Source organism: Hyperoodon ampullatus (genome assembly GCF_949752795.1).
Source record: "Hyperoodon ampullatus genome assembly, chromosome: 19".
NCBI classification, from domain to species: Eukaryota; Metazoa; Chordata; class Mammalia; order Artiodactyla; family Ziphiidae; genus Hyperoodon; species Hyperoodon ampullatus.
In genome coordinates this window covers 8,333,123-8,352,205 of record NC_136932.1, presented here as the reverse complement: position 1 = coordinate 8,352,205, position 19,083 = coordinate 8,333,123, and the positions used below count along the sequence as shown (strand labels likewise).

The following is a 19,083-nucleotide window of genomic DNA, read 5'->3' as shown; positions in this document are numbered from 1 at the left end:
GGTCTATTTCTTTCCTACTCTCATACAGCTGTGTTCTCCCCTTGACAAAAGAGAAGCTATTCAACTTGAACCTTGGGTTGGATGCTCAGATCTACTTCTCTAAAATAGAAAAATCCCTGCCCCAAAATAAAAGATGAAAATGAAAAGTGGGAATTCCCGGGAGGTCTAGTGTTTAGGACTCGGCGCTTTCACTGTGGTGGCCCAGGTTCAGTCCCTGGTCAGGGAACTAAAATCCCGCAAGCCACGTGGCACGGCCAAAATAAAGAAAATAAAAAGTGATTTTGTGAGCAGGCAAGGTGTCAGCGAAAGATGCAGACACGTGTAGAGAGTATGCTGTGTGACGGTATGTGCAGTTGCCTGATTCCAGTAGGGGTTCTTCTATCTGCCTCAGCTGCCTGGGCTTGCAACATGGAAGTACTCCCTCTTCAACACCCTCAATGACTAATTCAGGCCTTGTGAACCCCTTTCCATTCTTGTTTGCCAGGGATACCTTCACCTCCCCCTTACCTCGTGTCTGAATTATTGCAGCATTTTCCTGGCTGGCCTCCCTGACTCTAGGATCTAAGTCCCTGTCCCATGTAAGCTTACTGGCTTTTCAGAATCAGAGTGCAGCTCATTTTGTACTCATTGCTTCCCAGTAAAATTGTAAGCTCTGAGAGGGAGGGACTGATTCTTATACTTCCTTTTTTCCCTTAATCCCTTAGAGTGTTTTATATAGAGTTGAACACAAACATTTTGATTATGTGTTCAAGAAAGATAAAAGCAAAGTAAAATACCATTAGTGACAGGATTATGCATCAGGATTTAGCAAGGAAACATCAAAGATGAAGATTTTTCTGTATATCCTCCACACTGCCAAGCTCAGTGCCAGGCACATAATAGAAGTTCAATAATTTTTGACTTTATGAAGCCATAGCATTCATTGAGAAAATTCTAGGACTCAGGCTGATGGAAAGTGACAGCAATGTGTCAGCACTCCTCTGCCTACTATCAACCCAGCTCTGACCCCAAAGGAACACCCAACAAGGAATAGAATCTTTATTAAATACCAAACTCTCCCTTCCCAACTCTGATCCTACCTGTTTCCAATTTCAGGTAATGATACTACTGTCCTACCAGCCAGCCACCAAAGCTTTGAATCACTTTTGACACCTCCCTACTACACAAAGGAGAGAGCAGAGATTACACATCCAGTTACTGATGTAACTGGATGTGTAATCTCTGCTCTCTCCTTTGTTCCTGCCACCAGTACCCTGGTTCAGGCCTCATCACCTTTAACTGAGAGGATGGTAGATGCCACCTATCTGATCTTCCCACTAAGTCCTGCCTTTTCCAGTTCCTTCTATCCATAGGCAGCTACTGTAATCCAGACTGGTGCACAATTGACCATGTATCTTATTCCCTGACTTCAAAAATCTTTATGATTCTCCATCTCCTATGTATTAAAGTTCAAATTCCTTAAGATATTCAAGGACCTCCGGTGATTAGACCCCAGCCTTCCATTCCACTCTCATGCCCCAGTCCTCCCCTTTAGACACCCGATATTGACTACTTGCCTTTCTCTATAACTAACCTCTATGTCCTTCTGCTCTCTTTGCTTATGTTATTTCCTATGTCTAAAAACCCCTTCATTCTCTTATTTCTTTATTGGCTGAGTTGGGTCTTAGTTGCGGCACTCCGGATCTTTCCTTGCGTCACTCGGGCTTCTCTCTAGCTGTGGTGTGTGGGCTCCAGAGCGTGTGGACTCTGTAGTTGTGGCCCACGTGGGCTCAGTAGTTGCGGCACTTGGGCTTAGTTGCCCCGCAGCATGTAGGATCTTAGTTCCCCAAGCAGGGATCGAGCCGGCGTCCCCTGCATTGCAAGACGGATTCTTAACCACTGGACCACCAGGGAAGTCCCCCTCTTCATTCTCTGACAAAAGGCAACGTAGTGCAATGGTTAAGAACATGAATTCAGGCACGAATGTCTTTGACTCCTAGTTTTGCCACACATTGGCTGTGTAAACTTGGGCTATTTACCTAAAACTCTGTGCCACAGTTTTTGCATTTATAAAATGGGCATAATAGTACTTATTTCATAGGGTTGTTATGATGGAGCAAATAAATGACTTCAGCTAGGCATCATCTCTACCTTTTTCAAGGCATCCTTTACTATCCCTCTGCTGCAGTTATATGTGTTCATGTCTAAACTCCCTCTGGACTAAGTTTTTTAGGGATCCTTGACAGTTATCTTTGTATCTCTTACCACTCAATGCCTTGAACAGAATGAGAATTTATTAAAAATGTCAGTGAAATGTGAGTTAATTTTGGGCTACACAGTATACACCAGTAATACAATACCACTCAGATGAGGACAGTAGGAGGGTGGAAGGTAAGTATATGACTGAGTTGAGTATTATGTGCCCACCATGAGCTTGGCACTGGGAATTCAGCAGTGAAGAAGGCCCAGACTAAAGTTCAAGGAGCTCCTAACCTAGAAAGGGATAAGATTTTGTGCTGTGTGCTAAGGTGGTGAATTATGAGGGCAAGGGAGGTGCTGAAGGGATTCCAGAATGGCCCGGGTAGTTGGGCAGGGTAAGATGCTGGTTAAGTTTGATCAGAAAATATAGAGCAAAAGGAAATGTGACTGTGTTCTTTACCCCTAGCAGATCTCTTGAAGTTCCTTCCTGACAACATGCTTTTTGGGGAAGACATGAGATGCCAGTAAGACTTGGCACTCCTCCTCCTCTGAGCATCCATAGAAAATGACCTTTCTGCTCAAAATTACTTCTTTTCTTTCCATTATGTGAGCCTGCGTTTGCTCCTTCCATCCTCAGTGCCTGCTTCTATTCAGTCTGTCTGTCAGCAACGCCTACAATATGTTGGGCTCTTGGCTAGGCCCTGGGGCTGCAGAAAGGAACCTCACTCTCAAGGGATTCATGGACAAAATCCAGTGAACAGACCATGACTAAACGGTGTGATCGGTGCTGTGCCCATGTGTGTTAACCACAGAGTACCAGCCTGAGGAGTTGGGGGAGGCATCCCCTAGGCAATGACCCCACTAGAATCAAGTCTTAATGATTGGACAAAAGCTCTTGTCACCCAAGGAAGAGTGAGGCCTGCCTTCAATTGAACAGCTGCTGCAAATCTCAGAGCTTGTGAGCCAGAACGCCCTGGAATGACTCCACTTTATCCCCATCTCCTTTCCCTTCAGCCAAGATCCATTTGCCACCCCTCCCCCAGCACTGGCTGCATTGCTGTGGCCACATTAAGACTTGGCCCCAGATGGAGGATGAGTGAGGAAGCTGTTGTACCAATATGGCTGAGTGAAGCTGCCGAAGGCCCTAGAAGGAGGAAGTGGATAAGTGCCTTATCCAAAAGGATACGGCAGCCTCAGGTCTTATCAGGGGGCAGGAGCTTCCTCACTCCTTCCCCCATCTCTGACCAAGTCACAGTGTGCCTCGGCAGTGCAGGCAGCTGTGGGGGGGGAGAAGTAACTATAGAACTGGGGGCTAGAGTGGAGGTGTACAGACCAGCTGGTTCATGACTGCACTATGCCAAGCAGGAAGCAATGGTGGCTTAGACTAGCATGGTGGTAGTGGAAATGGGGTGAAGATTCAAGAGACATAGTTGAAAGGCAGAACCAACAGGACTTGATGATAAAATACTCTCAAGAAAAGGGAGGAGTCGACTTTCAGCCGTAAGCATCCACCCCCCAGAGTGGCCTCACCCTCTTCCTGGCAATCCTAGAAACCGTATGGGTCCAGGACCTAGAGCCCTTTACTCTGCCTACTACTCAGCAAGTGGGTTTCAGTTTGATAAGAAAAGACTTCCTGTGGTGGAACTGAAAGGAAGAGGAAGGAGCTAACCCATTCCTGCCTAGGAGGTTGTGGGAGAAGGAAGATGGCCAGAGCTTTGTGTCCACTTCATACCCTCTGGCTTCTGGAGTGGGTGCAGCTGCTCTTGGGACCCGGTGCTGCACCTCCAACCTGGGCCTTGAACCTGGACCCAGTGAGACTCACCTTCTACACAGGCCCCAATGGCAGCTACTTTGGGTTTTCATTGGACTTCTACAAGGACAGCCATGGGAGGTGAGCCCTGGGGGACTCCCCCACCATCACTGCATCTCTGGGTCTTGAGTTCCCCATTTGTGATAGAGGTTGAGCAAAGTGATTTCTAGGGTCTATTCGGGCTGAGTTCTTGTTAGGAGTACTGGGGAGGGACTAGCTCAGGTGAAGGTGTCAACGAGAGGCAGCACTGGGGAGCTGGGCAGAGCAAGGACAAAGGGAAGACAAAACTTGATGCTTTATTTTTTTCCCCAAGGGTCCGTTTTATGACCCACTCCACCCTCATCCTTTTGAAATACAGAGAGGAGCACATGTCTTAAATTGACTTGCAGAACTATGAAATTGTCTACCACCCCCCCACCTTGCTTTTCTATTCCAACCCCCTCATCCCCATAAAAATTATAGATATTTGAAAAGAAGCAATAGGGCTTTCATGGTTGGGATGGATCAGGCTGCAAAATCAGACAGCTAAGATTAGAGTCCTGGCTCTTCCTCTTGACAGGAACTACCCTGAACTAGTTACTTACTGAAGTGGACACTAATGTCCAGCTTCAGGGAATGGCAATGGCAGATGGCCTTCAAGTATCAGCCCCTTGGGAAATTTCCTCTGCTGAAGAGAGCCACCTCCCCCAAAGCTCCCCCACTTCCAAATGTGGCCTAGGAACAATGACTGATCGATGAGGAGTGTGGAGAGAGGGGAAAGTTTAAGGGTCCGGCTCTCTCACCTCAACTCCAGACAGTTCTGAAGGGTCCTTCTAGCGCCAGAGTTCCCAGGGCATTAGCCCATGGCTGTTATTGGGCCTGAATCTCAGCTCCGCTCCCTCCTCTGCCCACTCGTGCTTCTTTCCCCTCCTTTCCACAGATATTGGTCTCATGGGCATTACTTAAGCATTCTGCATACTAAAAAAAAAATTATAGCATTTTTTGGAGCACTCGTTATGTATTATTTGGGTGGCACTGTGCTGAATGTTCCTCTTACGTTTATTTCATTTGCTTCTGACATCATTTATTGGTTGGTATTGTCCACCTTTTATATACGGTACAGCTGTGATTTGAACCTAGATCTACTAGAGTCCTCAGAGGTGTCAGCACCCCACCACCCACTTTAGAGGTGACCACTAGTTTAATTCTTTGCCATTAAAACACCATCAGGAAGGGATCTGATAACAGTTCAGACAGACATATTAGGGTGCATATAAACCCATGGCTTTTGGCGGCAGGTGTTGGGGAATGTAGATGTGTACAGAGTTTAGGAGGTCTCTAAAGGCAAGGATATCAAACCCCTGGTGTTCAAATCGAACCAGATGGTTATAGTCTCAGCTTTACCCTTAATTCCGCGGGTTGCTGTGGGCATATGATTTCCCTCGCTGGAAGTCAGTTTCACTGACCATAAAATGAAAAGACTGGCCTCTATGGTCTGTGAGGTTTCACTGAGGAAAGATGACCCAGGGACCCCCCCACCATGGCACACTGCCCTCCCGGGTAGTGCTCCCAGCGCGGGCACTGGGGAATGGGGTACGCCAGAATCCGCGCAGCGCTCACCCAGCTTTCTTATGCAGCGTGTCCATCGTGGTGGGAGCCCCACGGACCCTGGGCCGCAGCCAGGAGGAGACAGGCGGCGTTTTCCTGTGCCCCTGGAAGGCCGAGGGCGACCAGTGTACCTCGCTGCCCTTCGACCTCGGTGAGTCTCGCACAAGGAGGGAAAGGGGGGGGCTACAGGGAGAGCGGACAGCGGGGCTTCAGCACCCCATCCCTTCTTGTGCCCTCCAGATGATGAGACGCGAAGCGCAGGCACCCAAACCTTCCAAACCTTCAAGGCCCGTCAAGGACTAGGGGCGTCGGTCGTTAGTTGGAGCGACATCGTTGTGGTGGGCGCTACGGGACTGGGCTCAGGGTGCAGACAGAGGGCGGGGACACGTGGAGGGGGGAACCCGAGTCCCGCCCCTTCCCCACTCTCCTGTGGCCCTGCTTCAGGCCTGCGCCCCATGGCAGCACTGGAACGTCCTGGAAAAGGCCGAGGAGGCTGAGAAGACGCCCGTAGGTGGCTGCTTCGTGGCTCAGCTGCAGAACGGCGGCCGCGCGGAGTACTCACCCTGCCGGGCCAACATCATGAGCCGGGTTTACCAGAAAAATTACTTCAGTGAGCTCCGCTCTCCGTTTTGGCTCCGCCCACTCGCGGCGGTTTAGCCCCGCCCTTAATCTGATCCTTCCCTCCCACCAGCTCCCCCAAACCCTGCTTTCAGCCTGGCATCGCCCAGTGACCCAGCTCCTGGCTCCACCCCGCACGCCCCCGGCCCGGGAGCCGCTTCAAGGCCACGCCACCGTATTACCCCGTGGCCCCGCCCCCATATGACTCCACCTCCCGGCCCCGCCCAGGCCCCAGGGCCTGCTTCTTCACAGACCCTTGCTTCTTGCCTCCTCTAGGCGGAGACAAGCGCTACTGTGAAGCCGGCTTTAGCTCCGTGGTCACTCAGGCGAGTAGGGATCATAAACGGCGTTGGGGGGGCTCCCAAACAGGAACCCCTCTCACCTCCAGGGCTTCCTTTTCAGGCTGGGGAGCTGGTGCTTGGGGCCCCTGGTGGCTACTATTTCCTAGGTACGTGCCCATCCGTACACCTCCCTCCCTTCTCTCGGCCTGGGTAGACCCCAGGCGTCTGGGGCCCCACACCAGCTGTCCCTTGCTCCCTAGGTCTCCTGGCGCGGGCTCCAATTGCCGATATCATCTCGAGTTACCGCCCAGCCACCCTCTTGTGGCACGTGCCCACCCAGCAGCTCACCTTCGACTACAGCCACCCAGAGTACTTCGACGGCTACCGGGGTAACCCTGGCACCTCCCTTCGAGGCTTCCCAGCACTCTAAGTGTCACCGCCGGTCAGGTCCTGCCCCTGTGGGAACTCCCCCTTGCCAACCCTGGCTGGCCAGCTCCAGCGCTAAGGCGCCCCCATCCTCTGCTACCACAGCTCCCCTTCCCCACCCTCTGCAGACCGCCCAGCTCCCATACACCCCACCTCGACCTCCCGCCCTGGATTCGCTTCACGGCCTAGGGCAGGTCTCGGTGGCCTCGATTTTCCCGTCTACACAATGCAGGATTTAACAGTCTCCTCCCTCCCGGCCCCCTCCCTGCTTCACCCTCCCAGAAAGGCTAATTCGCGCTGTGTCTTCAGGGTACTCGGTGGCTGTAGGCGACTTCGACGGGAATCCAAACACTACAGGCAAGAAATTCACTTAGGGACAGGGGTTGGGAAAGCCCGGAAAGGAGCACCTCCAAGACCCGCGCCGAAATCTCCCTGGGATGAGGAATGGCGGGCGGGAGGCGGGTAGAGATTCCAAGGACCTCACTGGCTGGGCCCGGCTCTCCCCAGAGTTTGTCTGCGGTGCCCCTACCTGGAGCTGGACCCTGGGATCGGTGAGTGCCCTCAGCCCACCACTCAGTGTCCCGAAGCCACTGACTTCACTCTTCAGCCTGATACCCCGAACCTAAACCTCCTGCCCTTTTGCGCGGGGACGACAATGACGCGCTCCTGTGCGTTGTCCGCGCAGGTGGAAATTTTGGGCTCGTACCACCAGACGCTGCACCGGCTGCACGGAGAGCAGGTGGGGGTCGGTCCCCTTGGGGGGTGGCCAAGGCTGGGGCTTTGAGACCCTAGAATATTCCGCGGGACATGGTGGGGGCAAAGTCCAAGAGAGGGTACCGAGTCCGGGGACAGAAAGTAAGGTGCGACCGGGCTTCCTGCAGATGGCTTCGTATTTCGGGCACTCAGTGGCCGTCACTGACGTCAACAGGGACGGGTGAGAAGCTGGGCGCCCCCACCCCTACCCAGTTGGGTCCCAAATTACCAGAGGCGTTGACTGCCCTCGGGCTCCTCCTTCCCTAGCCCTCACACCCACGTGACCACCGAGGGGAGCGGGAAGGCGAGGGTGGGCGAGATTTGGCTCTGGCCCGCAGCGTCCCCCTAGCTCCCCCACCACCACGTAACCACCCGTCGGTCCTGCAGGAGGCATGACCTCTTGGTGGGCGCGCCACTGTACATGGAGAGCCGTGCTGGCCGCAAGCTGGCCGAGGTGGGGCGCGTGTACTTGTTCCTGCAGACTCGAGGCCCTCACGCGCTGGGCGCCCCCAGCCTCCTGCTGACCGGCACGCAGCTCTATGGGCGATTTGGCTCAGCCATCGCGCCTCTGGGCGACCTCAACCGGGATGGCTACAACGGTAAGGGATGAGAAGAGCCCCACTTGCTTCACAGGGGTTTACAGCCACAATGATCATGGATTTGACCCGAGGGCAGCAGGAGCCAGGAAGGGCTTTGAGCAGGAGAGAGTTAAAGGAGACTCATTGGGGTTTGTTTGCATTAGTCCAGGCAAGAGGTGGTGACCGCCTGGATGTGGGCTTTGGCAGCAGAGTTAGAGATGAAGGTGATTTCAAAATATTTACTACTTAGGTTATTAGGACTTGATGGGTGAATGGATGTGGGGCTAAGAGAGAGAGGAGTTGGGTGGGTGTTCACTGCCTGGAACTCAAGCCATGCAACAGGTCTGGGGTGAGATCAGCAATTCAGTTCTGGACTTGTTTGATTTTTTTTTTTTTTTTTTTTTTTTTTGACTGTGCTGTGTGGCTTGCGGGATCTTAGTTCCCTGACCAGAGATTGAACCCGGGCCTCTGGCAGTGAGAGCATCGGGTCCTAACCACTGGACTGCCAGGGAATTCTCTGGACTTGTTTGATCTTGAAGGGCTTGGGAGCATTAGGCAGACATATCCAGAGAACATCTCGGTGTGGCTTCCCCCACTTCCAGCAGAGAGGTCTGAGTGGGAGATAGGGGATTGGGGAGAGTCAGTGAGGTCCTGGGAGCTTGCGAAGTGTGAAGAGGCCCAGACAGAGCCCTGGGGAGCGAGAGCGTTTAGGGGACTCCCAGAGAAAGTGAGTCTGGAAAGGAGACAGAGGAATGTTCAGAGAGGTAGGAGGGAAACCAGGAGATCTGATAGCCCAGAACTCAAAGGAAGAATGCTTTAAGCAGGAGGAAGTTGGGTCAGTGGCTCCAGATGCTGCTGAAAGGTACAATTAGATGGGGCTGGAGAAGTAAGTATTCATGGGCTTTAACAAGAAGGAGGTCATTGGTGACAGTGACAAGAACCGATTCAGAGCTGGGTAGGGACCAAAGCCAGAATGGCAGGAGGCAAGGTATGAATGGAGGGGAAGAACTGATGGCAGCCAGGGTAGACCAGTCTTTCAACCAGTTTGTGAACGGAAAAAGAGAAAGGTGATTACTGAAAGGAGATGAGGGTCAAGGGAAGGTTATTTTAATTTCAAAGAATATGGAGTAAGTTGAATGTGGAGGAAAATGATCTTATGGGGAAATGGGGGCATGAAGTGAGCTGGAGGAGGGTCCCTGCAATGCCTGAGGGATGCAGGGGTGGGATGCTCAGCCCAGTGGCAGGTGTAGGAGGGACACCTATTCCAGGGTCAAATGGGGAGAGGAGGAAAAAGTGGGTGTGGAGTTATAACACAACAGTTGGGCTGCTTCTCTTTGTGAATGAAGTGGGGGGCTAGGAGCTTGACTGAGTGGAGAAGATTTGAAATAGGTGCTGAGCAGAAAACGCCGAGGGACTGCTGGGCAGCACCAAGGTCCCTAGTGAAGGCTGGAGGTCAGGAATTCATGGTGCTCCATAGGGTGGCGTCTGGCCAGGCTTGCCCAGGACTGGCAATGGAGCAGGATGGCTGAGGATATGGTGAGGGTGACTGAATGATCAGAAAATAAATGAAGAGATGAGGAAGCCAAAGATCAGGAGACAGTGGAGGCCCAGGGCCTGAGGACAAGACTCGTCTGAGTGGTCTATTTGTATGAATTCTGTGTACCTCGATCAGAAAAGTCAATAAAGATTTTTAAAAGAAAACAACTGCACAGGAAACATAGCATAAAGTCAGAAGACAAAGGAAAGACAAGTACAACATATATATCAAAGATTTTACCGCAATGAAGAGTGGTCCCCGCTTGCCGCAACTAGAGAAAGCCCTCGCACAGAAACGAAGCCCCAACACAGCCAAAAATAAATTAATTAATTAAAAAAAGAAAAATTAAAAAAAAAAAGATTTTAATTGCTATCACATGCAAATAATTCTTACAGATTAATAAGATTATGATGATTATTAAATTTTCAAGAGTGATCTTAAAAGTTATTAGTGATGACGAGCCCATGGAATGACTCTGGATTTGCATGGTGGGCGTGGAATGGGGTGAAGACCCCCAGGTGGAGAAGGGGCAAATATGTAATAGGTCTTGGTTACTTAATCTTCTCGGACTCTATTTTTTGTCTAAAATGGGAATAATAATGCCTAATTTTCAGGATTAAGTGAAATCATGTCATTATATTTTTCTCAATAGATAGTGAAGGCTGTTATTGTTTTTACAATAATCGGACTTGATGGGTCTCCCTCCTACCCAATTGTGAACTCCTGGAGGGCGGGGCAGCTCTCTCCTTGACCCAGACCTCTGCATTCCTCTCCTGGTCCCCTGGAGTCTGCCCAGAGAAGGAGTTCAGGAAAGCTTTACAGGGCCATCTGGAGAGACTGGATAACAAACAGCCACCCCCTTTCTCTTGCTCCTTCCAGATGTTGCCGTGGCCGCCCCCTATGGGGGTCCCAGAGGTCAAGGCCAAGTGCTGGTGTTCCTGGGTCAGAGTGAGGGACTTAACTCACACCCTTCCCAGGTCCTGGACAGCCCCTTCCCCACAGGCTCTGGCTTTGGCTTCTCACTTCGAGGTGCCACAGACATCGATGACAATGGATACCCAGGTGCCCCTGGACTGCCTCCAGCTAGACAGGAAGGGCTCTTGGGCATTAGCTGGAGATGCTGAGACACAGCCAGGGGCTTGAACCTGACCTGGTGCCAGACTGAGAGCTCTGACCTGTCTGTGGGGCTGGGGGGCCAGAGCAAACCTTCTATGGGGGTGGTAGTGTGGGGAAGCGCTGGGAAGATGAGGTGAGGACGCCGTACCCCCTCTAATTAACAATTCTGACACCTCCCTTCCTTCCCACAATGTCTAAAGACCTGCTCGTGGGAGCTTACGGGGCCAACAAGGTTGTTGTGTACAGGTGAGCACTGACTCCAGGGGCGGGGAGGGGGAGGACCCACACCATCAGAGGAGACTAGGCCAGGAGGGGCCACAAGGCAAGCTTCCTGCATCCCACCAGGGCTCAGCCGGTGGTGATGGCCACTGTCCAGCTGCTGGTGCAAGATTCGCTGAATCCTGCTGTGAAGAATTGTGTCCTGCCCCTGACCGGGACACCAGTGAGCTGGTGAGGAGACAGAGGGTATGGGCCAGGCAGGATCTGGGACCTCAGCGCGGGGACCCTAGCCCCTGAGCCCCATTCACATCTTTGCAGCTTTGACATCCAGATGTGTGTGGGAGCCACTGGACACAACGTTCCCAAGAAGCTGCGTGAGTGGCACCATGAGGACAGGAGGGAGGTGGGCCTGGGCTCCCCTGGAGGCTGGCCGGGGAGACCCTGACACTCCCTGCTTGCCCGGCCAGGCCTAAATGCTGAGTTGCAGCTGGACCGGCAGAAGCCCCGGCAGGGCCGGAGGGTGCTACTGCTGGCCTCTCAACAGGCGGGCACCATCCTGGGCCTGGATCTGAGCGGGAGGCACGGCCCCACCTGCCACACCACCAAGGCCTTCCTCCGAGTATGCTCGGCTGGGAATGGGCAGGGCTGGGTGTGCAGAGCTTGTTCATCCAGCCCTGGGGCACTGGGCTGGGTGCTGCACAGGGTGGTCAGTGGGACACACGTAGTAGGGTACATGGTAGCAAGATGGCCTGACTCTTGCCCCCTCACTAGGATGAGGCCGACTTCCGGGACAAGCTGAGCCCCATTGTGCTCAGCCTCAATGTGTCCCTGCAGCCTGAGAAGGATGGACTAGCCCCAGCTCTCATGTTGCATGGAGACACCCACATCCAGGAACAGGTAGGGGTGGGCGGGTGCAGGCAAGGGAGGTGGAGAACCCCTCCACCCAGCAAGTCAGGGTTAGGGTTAGTGTCCAAATCGTATTGTGAACCCCCAAACCTAGATGTCACCTCTAATCTCGGATGTTACTCTCAACCCTGATGAAAACCCCCAAATCTCAATATCCCCTAAACCCTCATGTAAACCCCAAACGTCGATGTCACCTCTAAACTCTGATATAAACCCATAAACCCTGATGTCATTATCAAAGCCCTGACATCATCCCAAACCCTGATGCAAACCGCAAAGCTCTGATGTCATCTCCAACCTCCTTTTCCTTCTCAGCCCTTCTAATTCCCTAAGCCCAGATGTGCCCCCAAACTTACCCACACACCTGATGTGCCCCCTCTAGACCCGCATCATTCTGGACTGTGGGGAAGACGACCTGTGTGTGCCACAGCTCCAGCTCGCTGCCAGCGTGTGAGGAGACCGCCCGCTCTACACAGCCCTGGCCCTGTCTACCCCTGCGACACCCCCTCCCCACCTGGCTCCTGATACTCTGTCCTCAGCCCCTCTCCTCCTCCCAGACCCTGGGCTTGGACCCGGCCTCCTTGGCTTTACACCTTTCTCCCCACAGGACAGGCTCCCCGCTCCTCATTGGAGCCGATAACGTGCTGGAGCTGCAGATGGAAGCGGCCAACGAGGGTGAGGGAGCCTACGAGGCTGAGCTGGCTGTGCACCTGCCTCCAGGCGCACACTACATGCGGGCCCTCAGCAACGTCGAGGTGAGGCCCCCACCCTGGGGCACGGTCGGGGACCTGGAAGGTGCAGGAGCCTTGATTCTCATCTCCCACCTGAGAGCTCCCACTTCTCTTATGCTTTCCTTTAAAAGCTGTGATTTTTTTTTTCTTTTTAATTTGGAAGAGGAGCATTTGCTAATGGCAAAAAATTCAAGAACTCGATTATAAAACCCAAACCAAAAATGGCTCAGGAAATAAATGTTAACAGGAACCTCTGTTACCATTTGGTGAATTTCCTTCCAGTCTTTTTTCTCAGCATCAACAATTTTTATTTATTTATTTTATTGACATAGTTTATAATAATGGGGTTATACTCCATGTAATGTTTTGTGGGTTTTATTTCCAAAAAAAAATCATTAAAAAGAATAAGGTGCTGCAGTAATACATAAAGTGGAATGTGACAGTCCTTGAACTCCCACCCCGGCATCCTCCTCTCCCTGACTTTCCAAGGGAGCTTAAATATATATGGGATGCTCTGTAACCATCTTCTTTCTCGGGACTGCCTCTCTGAAGGGCTTTGAGAGGATCATCTGTAACCAGAAGAGGGAGAATGAGACCAAGGTGGTGCTGTGTGAGCTGGGCAACCCCATGAAGAGGAACGCCCAGGTGGGGCCGCCCAGTCCTGGGTGCTGGGTCTCCTCCACCAGGGGTTCATAGACAGCTGGGTTTTAGGGGCTGGGTTTGGAGTCAGATGGCTCCAGGCTAGAATCCTGGTCCTCCCACTCCCTAGCTGTGGGTTCTTGGGTGAGTGACACCCTTTCTGAGTGCGCTTCTGCACAAAATGGAGGTAATAATGGTGACCTTGGAGGATGAGGACCACAGGCCACATTCAGAGTGGGCATTTGGGCAGTGACTTTGGCTCTCCCCATGTCTCAGATAGGAATCACGATGTTGGTGAGTGTGGGGAACCTGGAAGAGTCTGGGGAGCACGTGTCCTTCCGGCTGCAGATCAGGAGGTACTAGACTGGGAAGCACTCCGTTCCCCTTTCTGATCTCCACACAGAGACCCTCAGACACCCTCCATACATAAGGGTCTTCTGGGATGCCTGCTCTTTAGACTTCCCTCTTCCCTTTCTTCCTCAGAGACTTGTTTCTGAGCTTTGGAGCCCTAGAGGAAGTTCTTGTCTAGGTCTAACTTTAGTGTGGCATGCTGTTTGTGGAGTTAGCTCTTCCTGAGACCTCCGAAATTCTGGCCCAGCCCCAGAGAGTCCTCACGTTCACTGGCCTGGTGTCCCTGATCTGTTTCTCCTCATCCCCTTCCCTTACAGCAAGAACAGCCAGAATCCAAACAGTGAGATGGTGATGCTGGATGTGCCAGTTCGGGCAGAGGCCCATGTGGAGCTGAGAGGGTGAGAGGCCAGGGATGGAAAAGGGAGTTAGTAGGCACAGCCCTAAGGTTCCGGGGTCCTGGGCAAAGCCCCACGGGCAAGTCAGGGGATCAAGCTCACTCTGGGAGTGTCGGGCCCCTGCAGGAACTCCTTTCCAGCCTCCCTGGTGGTGGCAGCAGAAGAAGGCAAGAGTGAGAACAGCTCGGACAGCTGGGGCCCCAAAGTGGAGCACACCTATGAGGTAGGGAGGAGTCTCCGCACCCCAGGCTGGAGTGGGAGGGCCCCAGGGGCTGGGCTAGGTGCTGAGCCTCCTAACATCCTGCCGCCGCCACCCATCAGCTCCACAACAATGGCCCTGGTGCTGTAAATGGCCTCCGCCTCAACCTCCGCCTCCCTGGCCAGTCCCAGCCCTCCGACCTTCTCTACATCCTGGATATACAGCCCCGGGGAGGCCTTCAGTGCTCCCCACACCCATCCCCCAACCCCCTCAAGGTGAGAGCCTGGGTGAGTCCCCAGCCCATCAAACAGGGCCCCTGTAGGAGGGCTGGGAGATGGGCAGAGTGTCGGACCTGATGGCCTCTTTGCCTCCTCAGCTGGACTGGGGGCTGCCCACCTCGAGCCCTTCCCCGGCCCATCACAAGCGGGACCGCAGACAGGCACTCCTGCCAGAGCAGGAGCAGCCCTCGAGGCTTCAAGGTCCAGTTTTTGTGGTGAGCAGGCTCTGTGGTCTCCAGCTGGGGCCTCCCTGGGGCCCAGGGGCAGAAGGGACGGGAGGCAGGGAGGGAGACGGGCAGGGGGTGTGATGTAGGCCTCGTGTGGGCCACCGTGGTCCCACAGAGTCCTCCGACTGAATAGGAAGGCTTGTGCTGGTCTTGTGTCTGGGGCAGGGTGGGGGGCACTTGCATATTTTAAGGTTTCCAGTACATTGAAGAAAACGAATAAATGCCAAAGCAGGTTTACAGAAAGGCTGGGTATTGAACGCTGTGCGATTGACCCACTTCTTTCCTCCCTCTCCCTGCATCTCCGGGACTGTGTGAGCAATCTCATTCAGAGATAACGTCCCAAGCTTGAATCTGAGTCCCTTCCCGAGGAGGAGGCCCGGCCTGAGCTCCCTGACCCCCCAGCCCCCTCTGTCTTGGGCCCTACGGTGAGAGGGTGATGGGTCAGGACGGGCTGGGGACCAATGACACATCCCCTCAGAGCTGCGATTCGGCGCCCTGTACTGTGGTGCAGTGTGAGCTGCAGGAGATGGCGCGCGGGCAGCGGGTCATGGTCACGGTGCTGGCCTTCCTGTCGCTGCCCATTCTCCGCCAGGTGGGCCGGGATGTGGGCGGGCGGGGCCCTCTGGAGGCGGGCACTGAGTGTGTTGGGGGAGGGCGGGGCTTCGGGGGGTGGGAGAGAGTGAGGGCAGAGTTTACTTTGGAGGGGACGGGGTTAGGCTGGGGGCAGATCTCCCCAGAGGGGAGTCTGGGGCCGGGACTCCCGCAACCAATAGGCCTCGTGTAAATGGCTTTCACCGCCACCCCATCCAGAGGCCCCTGGATCAGTTTGTGCTGCAGTCGCACGCTTGGTTCAACGTCTCCTCCCTTCCCTACGCCGTGCCCGCCCTCAGCCTGCCCAGCGGGGAAGCTCTGGTGAGTGTGGAAGGATGGTGGCAGAAAGGGGTCCCACGGGTCTCCCATTGGCCTTCCCCTGTGTCCCTGCCCAGCAGGATGGGGGCGGGGCCTCCCTGGGTCTGCGGGGTGGGACAAGTAGGTGGCTTAGCTGGGGGTCACCAGCCCTGCAAGTTTGAGTCTTTGGGAAGGTCAGAGTCCCGGTGACTGAGGAGACCCGTGGGTCTCCCCTCAGGTGCAGACACAGCTGCTTCGGGTCTTGGAGGAGAGAGACATTCCAATCTGGTGGGTGCTGGTAGGCGTGCTGGGTGGCCTGCTGTTGCTCACGTTCCTGGTCCTGGCCATGTGGAAGGTGATGCGGGAAGGGAGGGTGGGTTTCGGGGTGGGGGGGGCAACCCCGCAGGGAGGCAGAGGGAGATGGTGGCCCAAGTAGGTGACCCAGGGTCCATCTGATCTCCATCTCCACTATTAGAATGTCACTCTCTAGAGGACCTCTTCCAGGGCACAGATCCCTGGGAGAGGTGGCACCTGAAAAAGTTCTGAGGCCTTTAGACCCATTCCCCCTGAGAACAGGAGTCCCAGGGCATGAGCCCTGCCTTCAGGAATCCATTGGCCACCGAGAAGGACAGGGTTCACCTCCTCCCTGCTCTGTCCTGCCCCCCACCCCCCAACTGATGTGGGAGACCCAGGTGTGGTCCAGACCCCGCTTCCTGCTCCTTGTGAGGCCCTGCTGGGTCACTCCCTCCTCTGCGCCTGGACAACATGTGAGCCGTTCTCAAACTCACATGTCCAAACCCTGGAAAGCCATAGTGCTTTTAGGGAAAACCACACATTAGACTTATAATAATCAAATATATACCATCACATGCTTGAGTCATATAGAGACATAATCATCAGTACTTAAGAAAAATTCAGGCAAGAAAAAACAAAACATTAAAAAAATTTTTGGGGCTTCCCTGGTGGCGCAGTGGTTGAGAGTCCGCCTGCCGATGCAGGGGACACGGGTTCGTGCCCCGGTCTGGGAAGATCCCACGTGCGGCGGATTGGCTGGGCCCGTGAGCCATGGCCGCTGAGCCTGCACGTCCGGAGCCTGTGCTCCACAACGGTAGAGGCCACAACAGTGAGAGGCACGCGTACAGGAAAAAAAAATTTTTGTTACATGCATTATCTCTAAATGGGGAAAGGCCTCCATTTGATCATATAGTGGGGTTTGTGTTCTGTGCTGGTCCAGGACGAGGACCTCGTGACTGGCTGGTTTCCAGCATACATCTTCCACTGCTGCTCTGGGGCCTAAAGATCACCTTTACACCCTGTCCCCGGCCCCTGTGCACCCCCAGGTTGGCTTCTTCAAGCGGAATCGGCCACCCTTAACAGAAGATGATGAAGAGGAGTGATGAGCCCGTGCATCTCTGTCCTAGCAGGAAGGCTGGGGGTGACGCCTGCTCTGTTGCTTCTTCTCCAGCAAGTGCCCCCCAGCTCTGGTCACCCATGGGTTGGAGCTGTTCCATGGAGGGCTCCTGATGTCCTTCCCCACCCATCAGAGCCAGGTCACCCCCTTTCCTCCTGCCTAATAAAGAGGTTGAGTCCCAACCCCCAGCATGATGCCTCCTCTTGGGGTCAGAGGAGGAGACGGGGCCTGACGTTGGGATGGGGAATCTAGGGCTGGCAGCAGTGTGAGCAGAGAGGGTCTCTGCCAGGGCAAAGGGTGCAAATTACTGTCTTTGGGGAGTGTCAGGGAGTAGAGAGTGGGGGTGGAACAAGGGAGAAAAGGTGGCAGAGCCTCCAAGTGAGACTGGAGGGGGATGGGGTGTCTGAGGGTGACTGGGTGGGATGGCGGTTGGGAGCATCGAGAAGGCAGGCTGCGTCCCTGGTGGGTGGCTTTAAACAATATTTTTTTCCATGATTTTGAGGGAATCAAACCTCAAGATGATCTGAGATTTGGAGAAATCACACACTGTCCCCACTCATAAAAGAAGGTGCCTAAAGCTGTGCTCACAGTGAGGAGGGGCCGAAGGAGACTGAGCAAGCCCTCAGCCTGAGGAAGGCAGGGTCACGGCGGGGACAAGAGCAGGCATTGCTCTCTGGCCGCCCTGCTGTTTGCTGTTCCTTCTTCCCCGCCAAGGGGAAGGGTCTTCAGTTAGGAACGAGGGCACAGGTGGGGAGCTCACAGGAGGGCTGCGAGTGGAAGACAACTGTCCCACCGCAGAGACTGGAGTCAGCGGATAGAGGTGGGGGGTCCTCTTGGAGTCCTGAGAGGTTGTTGGTTCATGAGTTCAATATTTATTGAGCACCATGGACCTGGTACTGTTCCAGCGCTGGGGTGGAGCAGTGGACAAAACAAGGTCCCTGAGCTCATGGAACTTACATTCAACCAGGAGTAAAGAATAAACAAGTTAATGTATGGTCAGTGGCAGTCAGTGCTGGGAGTTGAAATAAAGATGAGATAGTGATCGAATTAAGTGGGTGTTGGGAGAGGGCTGACATTTTAGGGGGAGTAGTCAGGGAAGGTCTCTCTAATGAGGTGAGCAGAGAGATGAATGGATGAGGCAGGCAGCTGGAGGGAATAGAGTGTTCTAGACAGAAAGAGCAGCCAATGAAGAGGCCTGAAGTGGGAGCAGGCTTGATGTAATCAAGTAAAAGAAAGGAGGCCCCTGGGCTGGAGGCAGGAGAAGGGTCCAGATGAGGTCAGGGGTGGGGGCAGGGAGGCAGCACCTTGTGGCTGTGGCCATGGGGAAGACTTTGGACTTGATGCTAAGTGTTGGGGGAAGCCACTGATTTACAGACTTACCTCACAAGAGCTGCTGGTGTTTGATTTTACCCAAAGGGGTAAAAGGTAAATTCAGAAAAGAAGAGAACAATTTGACATCCATGCATGGCAAGTTCCAGAACAGGTTTCTCGCTGTGTGACTGTGACCATCAAGGAAAAAGATTAAGCTGTGATCCTTGAACACCAGCCAAACTCCCTCTCCCCTCCACCATTGTAATTGGATGGCCCCAGACAATTTATCTTGATCCAGCAAAGCATTTGGCATTTGTCCTTATAAACAAGATAGAAATGTGAGCTGAATGATAGAGACTCAGATTTAAAACCGAACAATTTTGATAAAGCTGAAGGAGATCTCTATGGGGGTGTCCCAAAGCTCCATCCTTCCGCTGCCTGTTATTGTCATGAGTCCCTTGAATGGAGTCAGTGAAGCTTCTCTTCACCCTGCAGATGGCTCCGGGCTGAGAGGCAGCTCCAATACAATGGGTGATGAAGCAGATTCAAGGCAGCCTTGACAGATTGTAAAGTTGGGTTGAAACCAACAAGATGAAATTCACCAGGAATGAGTGCTAAATCCTGCGTTGAGGTTGTGAAAAAAT

General features: G+C 53.5%; 1 protein-coding gene across 3 annotated transcripts; it reads left to right on the top strand.

Moving 5' to 3' along the window:
• Positions 1–3,866: 3,866 nt before the first annotated feature.
• On the top strand, positions 3,867–17,301 carry ITGA2B (integrin subunit alpha 2b; the record flags this gene model as incomplete). 3 transcript variants are annotated; one of them, XM_079725111.1, is made up of 30 exons in its annotated part: positions 3,867–4,069; positions 5,605–5,726; positions 5,816–5,913; positions 6,020–6,185; positions 6,470–6,519; positions 6,596–6,641; positions 6,735–6,863; positions 7,210–7,257; positions 7,408–7,451; positions 7,586–7,639; positions 7,782–7,834; positions 8,041–8,252; positions 10,648–10,830; positions 11,085–11,130; positions 11,230–11,334; positions 11,422–11,477; positions 11,571–11,722; positions 11,875–12,000; positions 12,392–12,459; positions 12,617–12,764; positions 13,293–13,385; positions 13,656–13,735; positions 14,048–14,128; positions 14,252–14,348; positions 14,447–14,599; positions 14,701–14,817; positions 15,308–15,421; positions 15,640–15,741; positions 15,956–16,072; positions 17,058–17,301. In XM_079725111.1, the coding sequence occupies 30 exons, from the start codon at positions 3,882–3,884 to the stop codon at positions 17,112–17,114; spliced, it is 3,105 nt and encodes a 1,034-aa protein (XP_079581237.1). The 3 variants fall into 3 exon arrangements, with proteins under 3 accessions (XP_079581237.1, XP_079581238.1, XP_079581239.1); XM_079725112.1 differs by having other exon boundaries at positions 3,882–4,069; positions 15,287–15,421; XM_079725113.1 differs by lacking the exon at positions 17,058–17,301 and adding an exon at positions 16,952–17,014 and having other exon boundaries at positions 3,882–4,069.
• Positions 17,302–19,083: the final 1,782 nt, after the last annotated feature.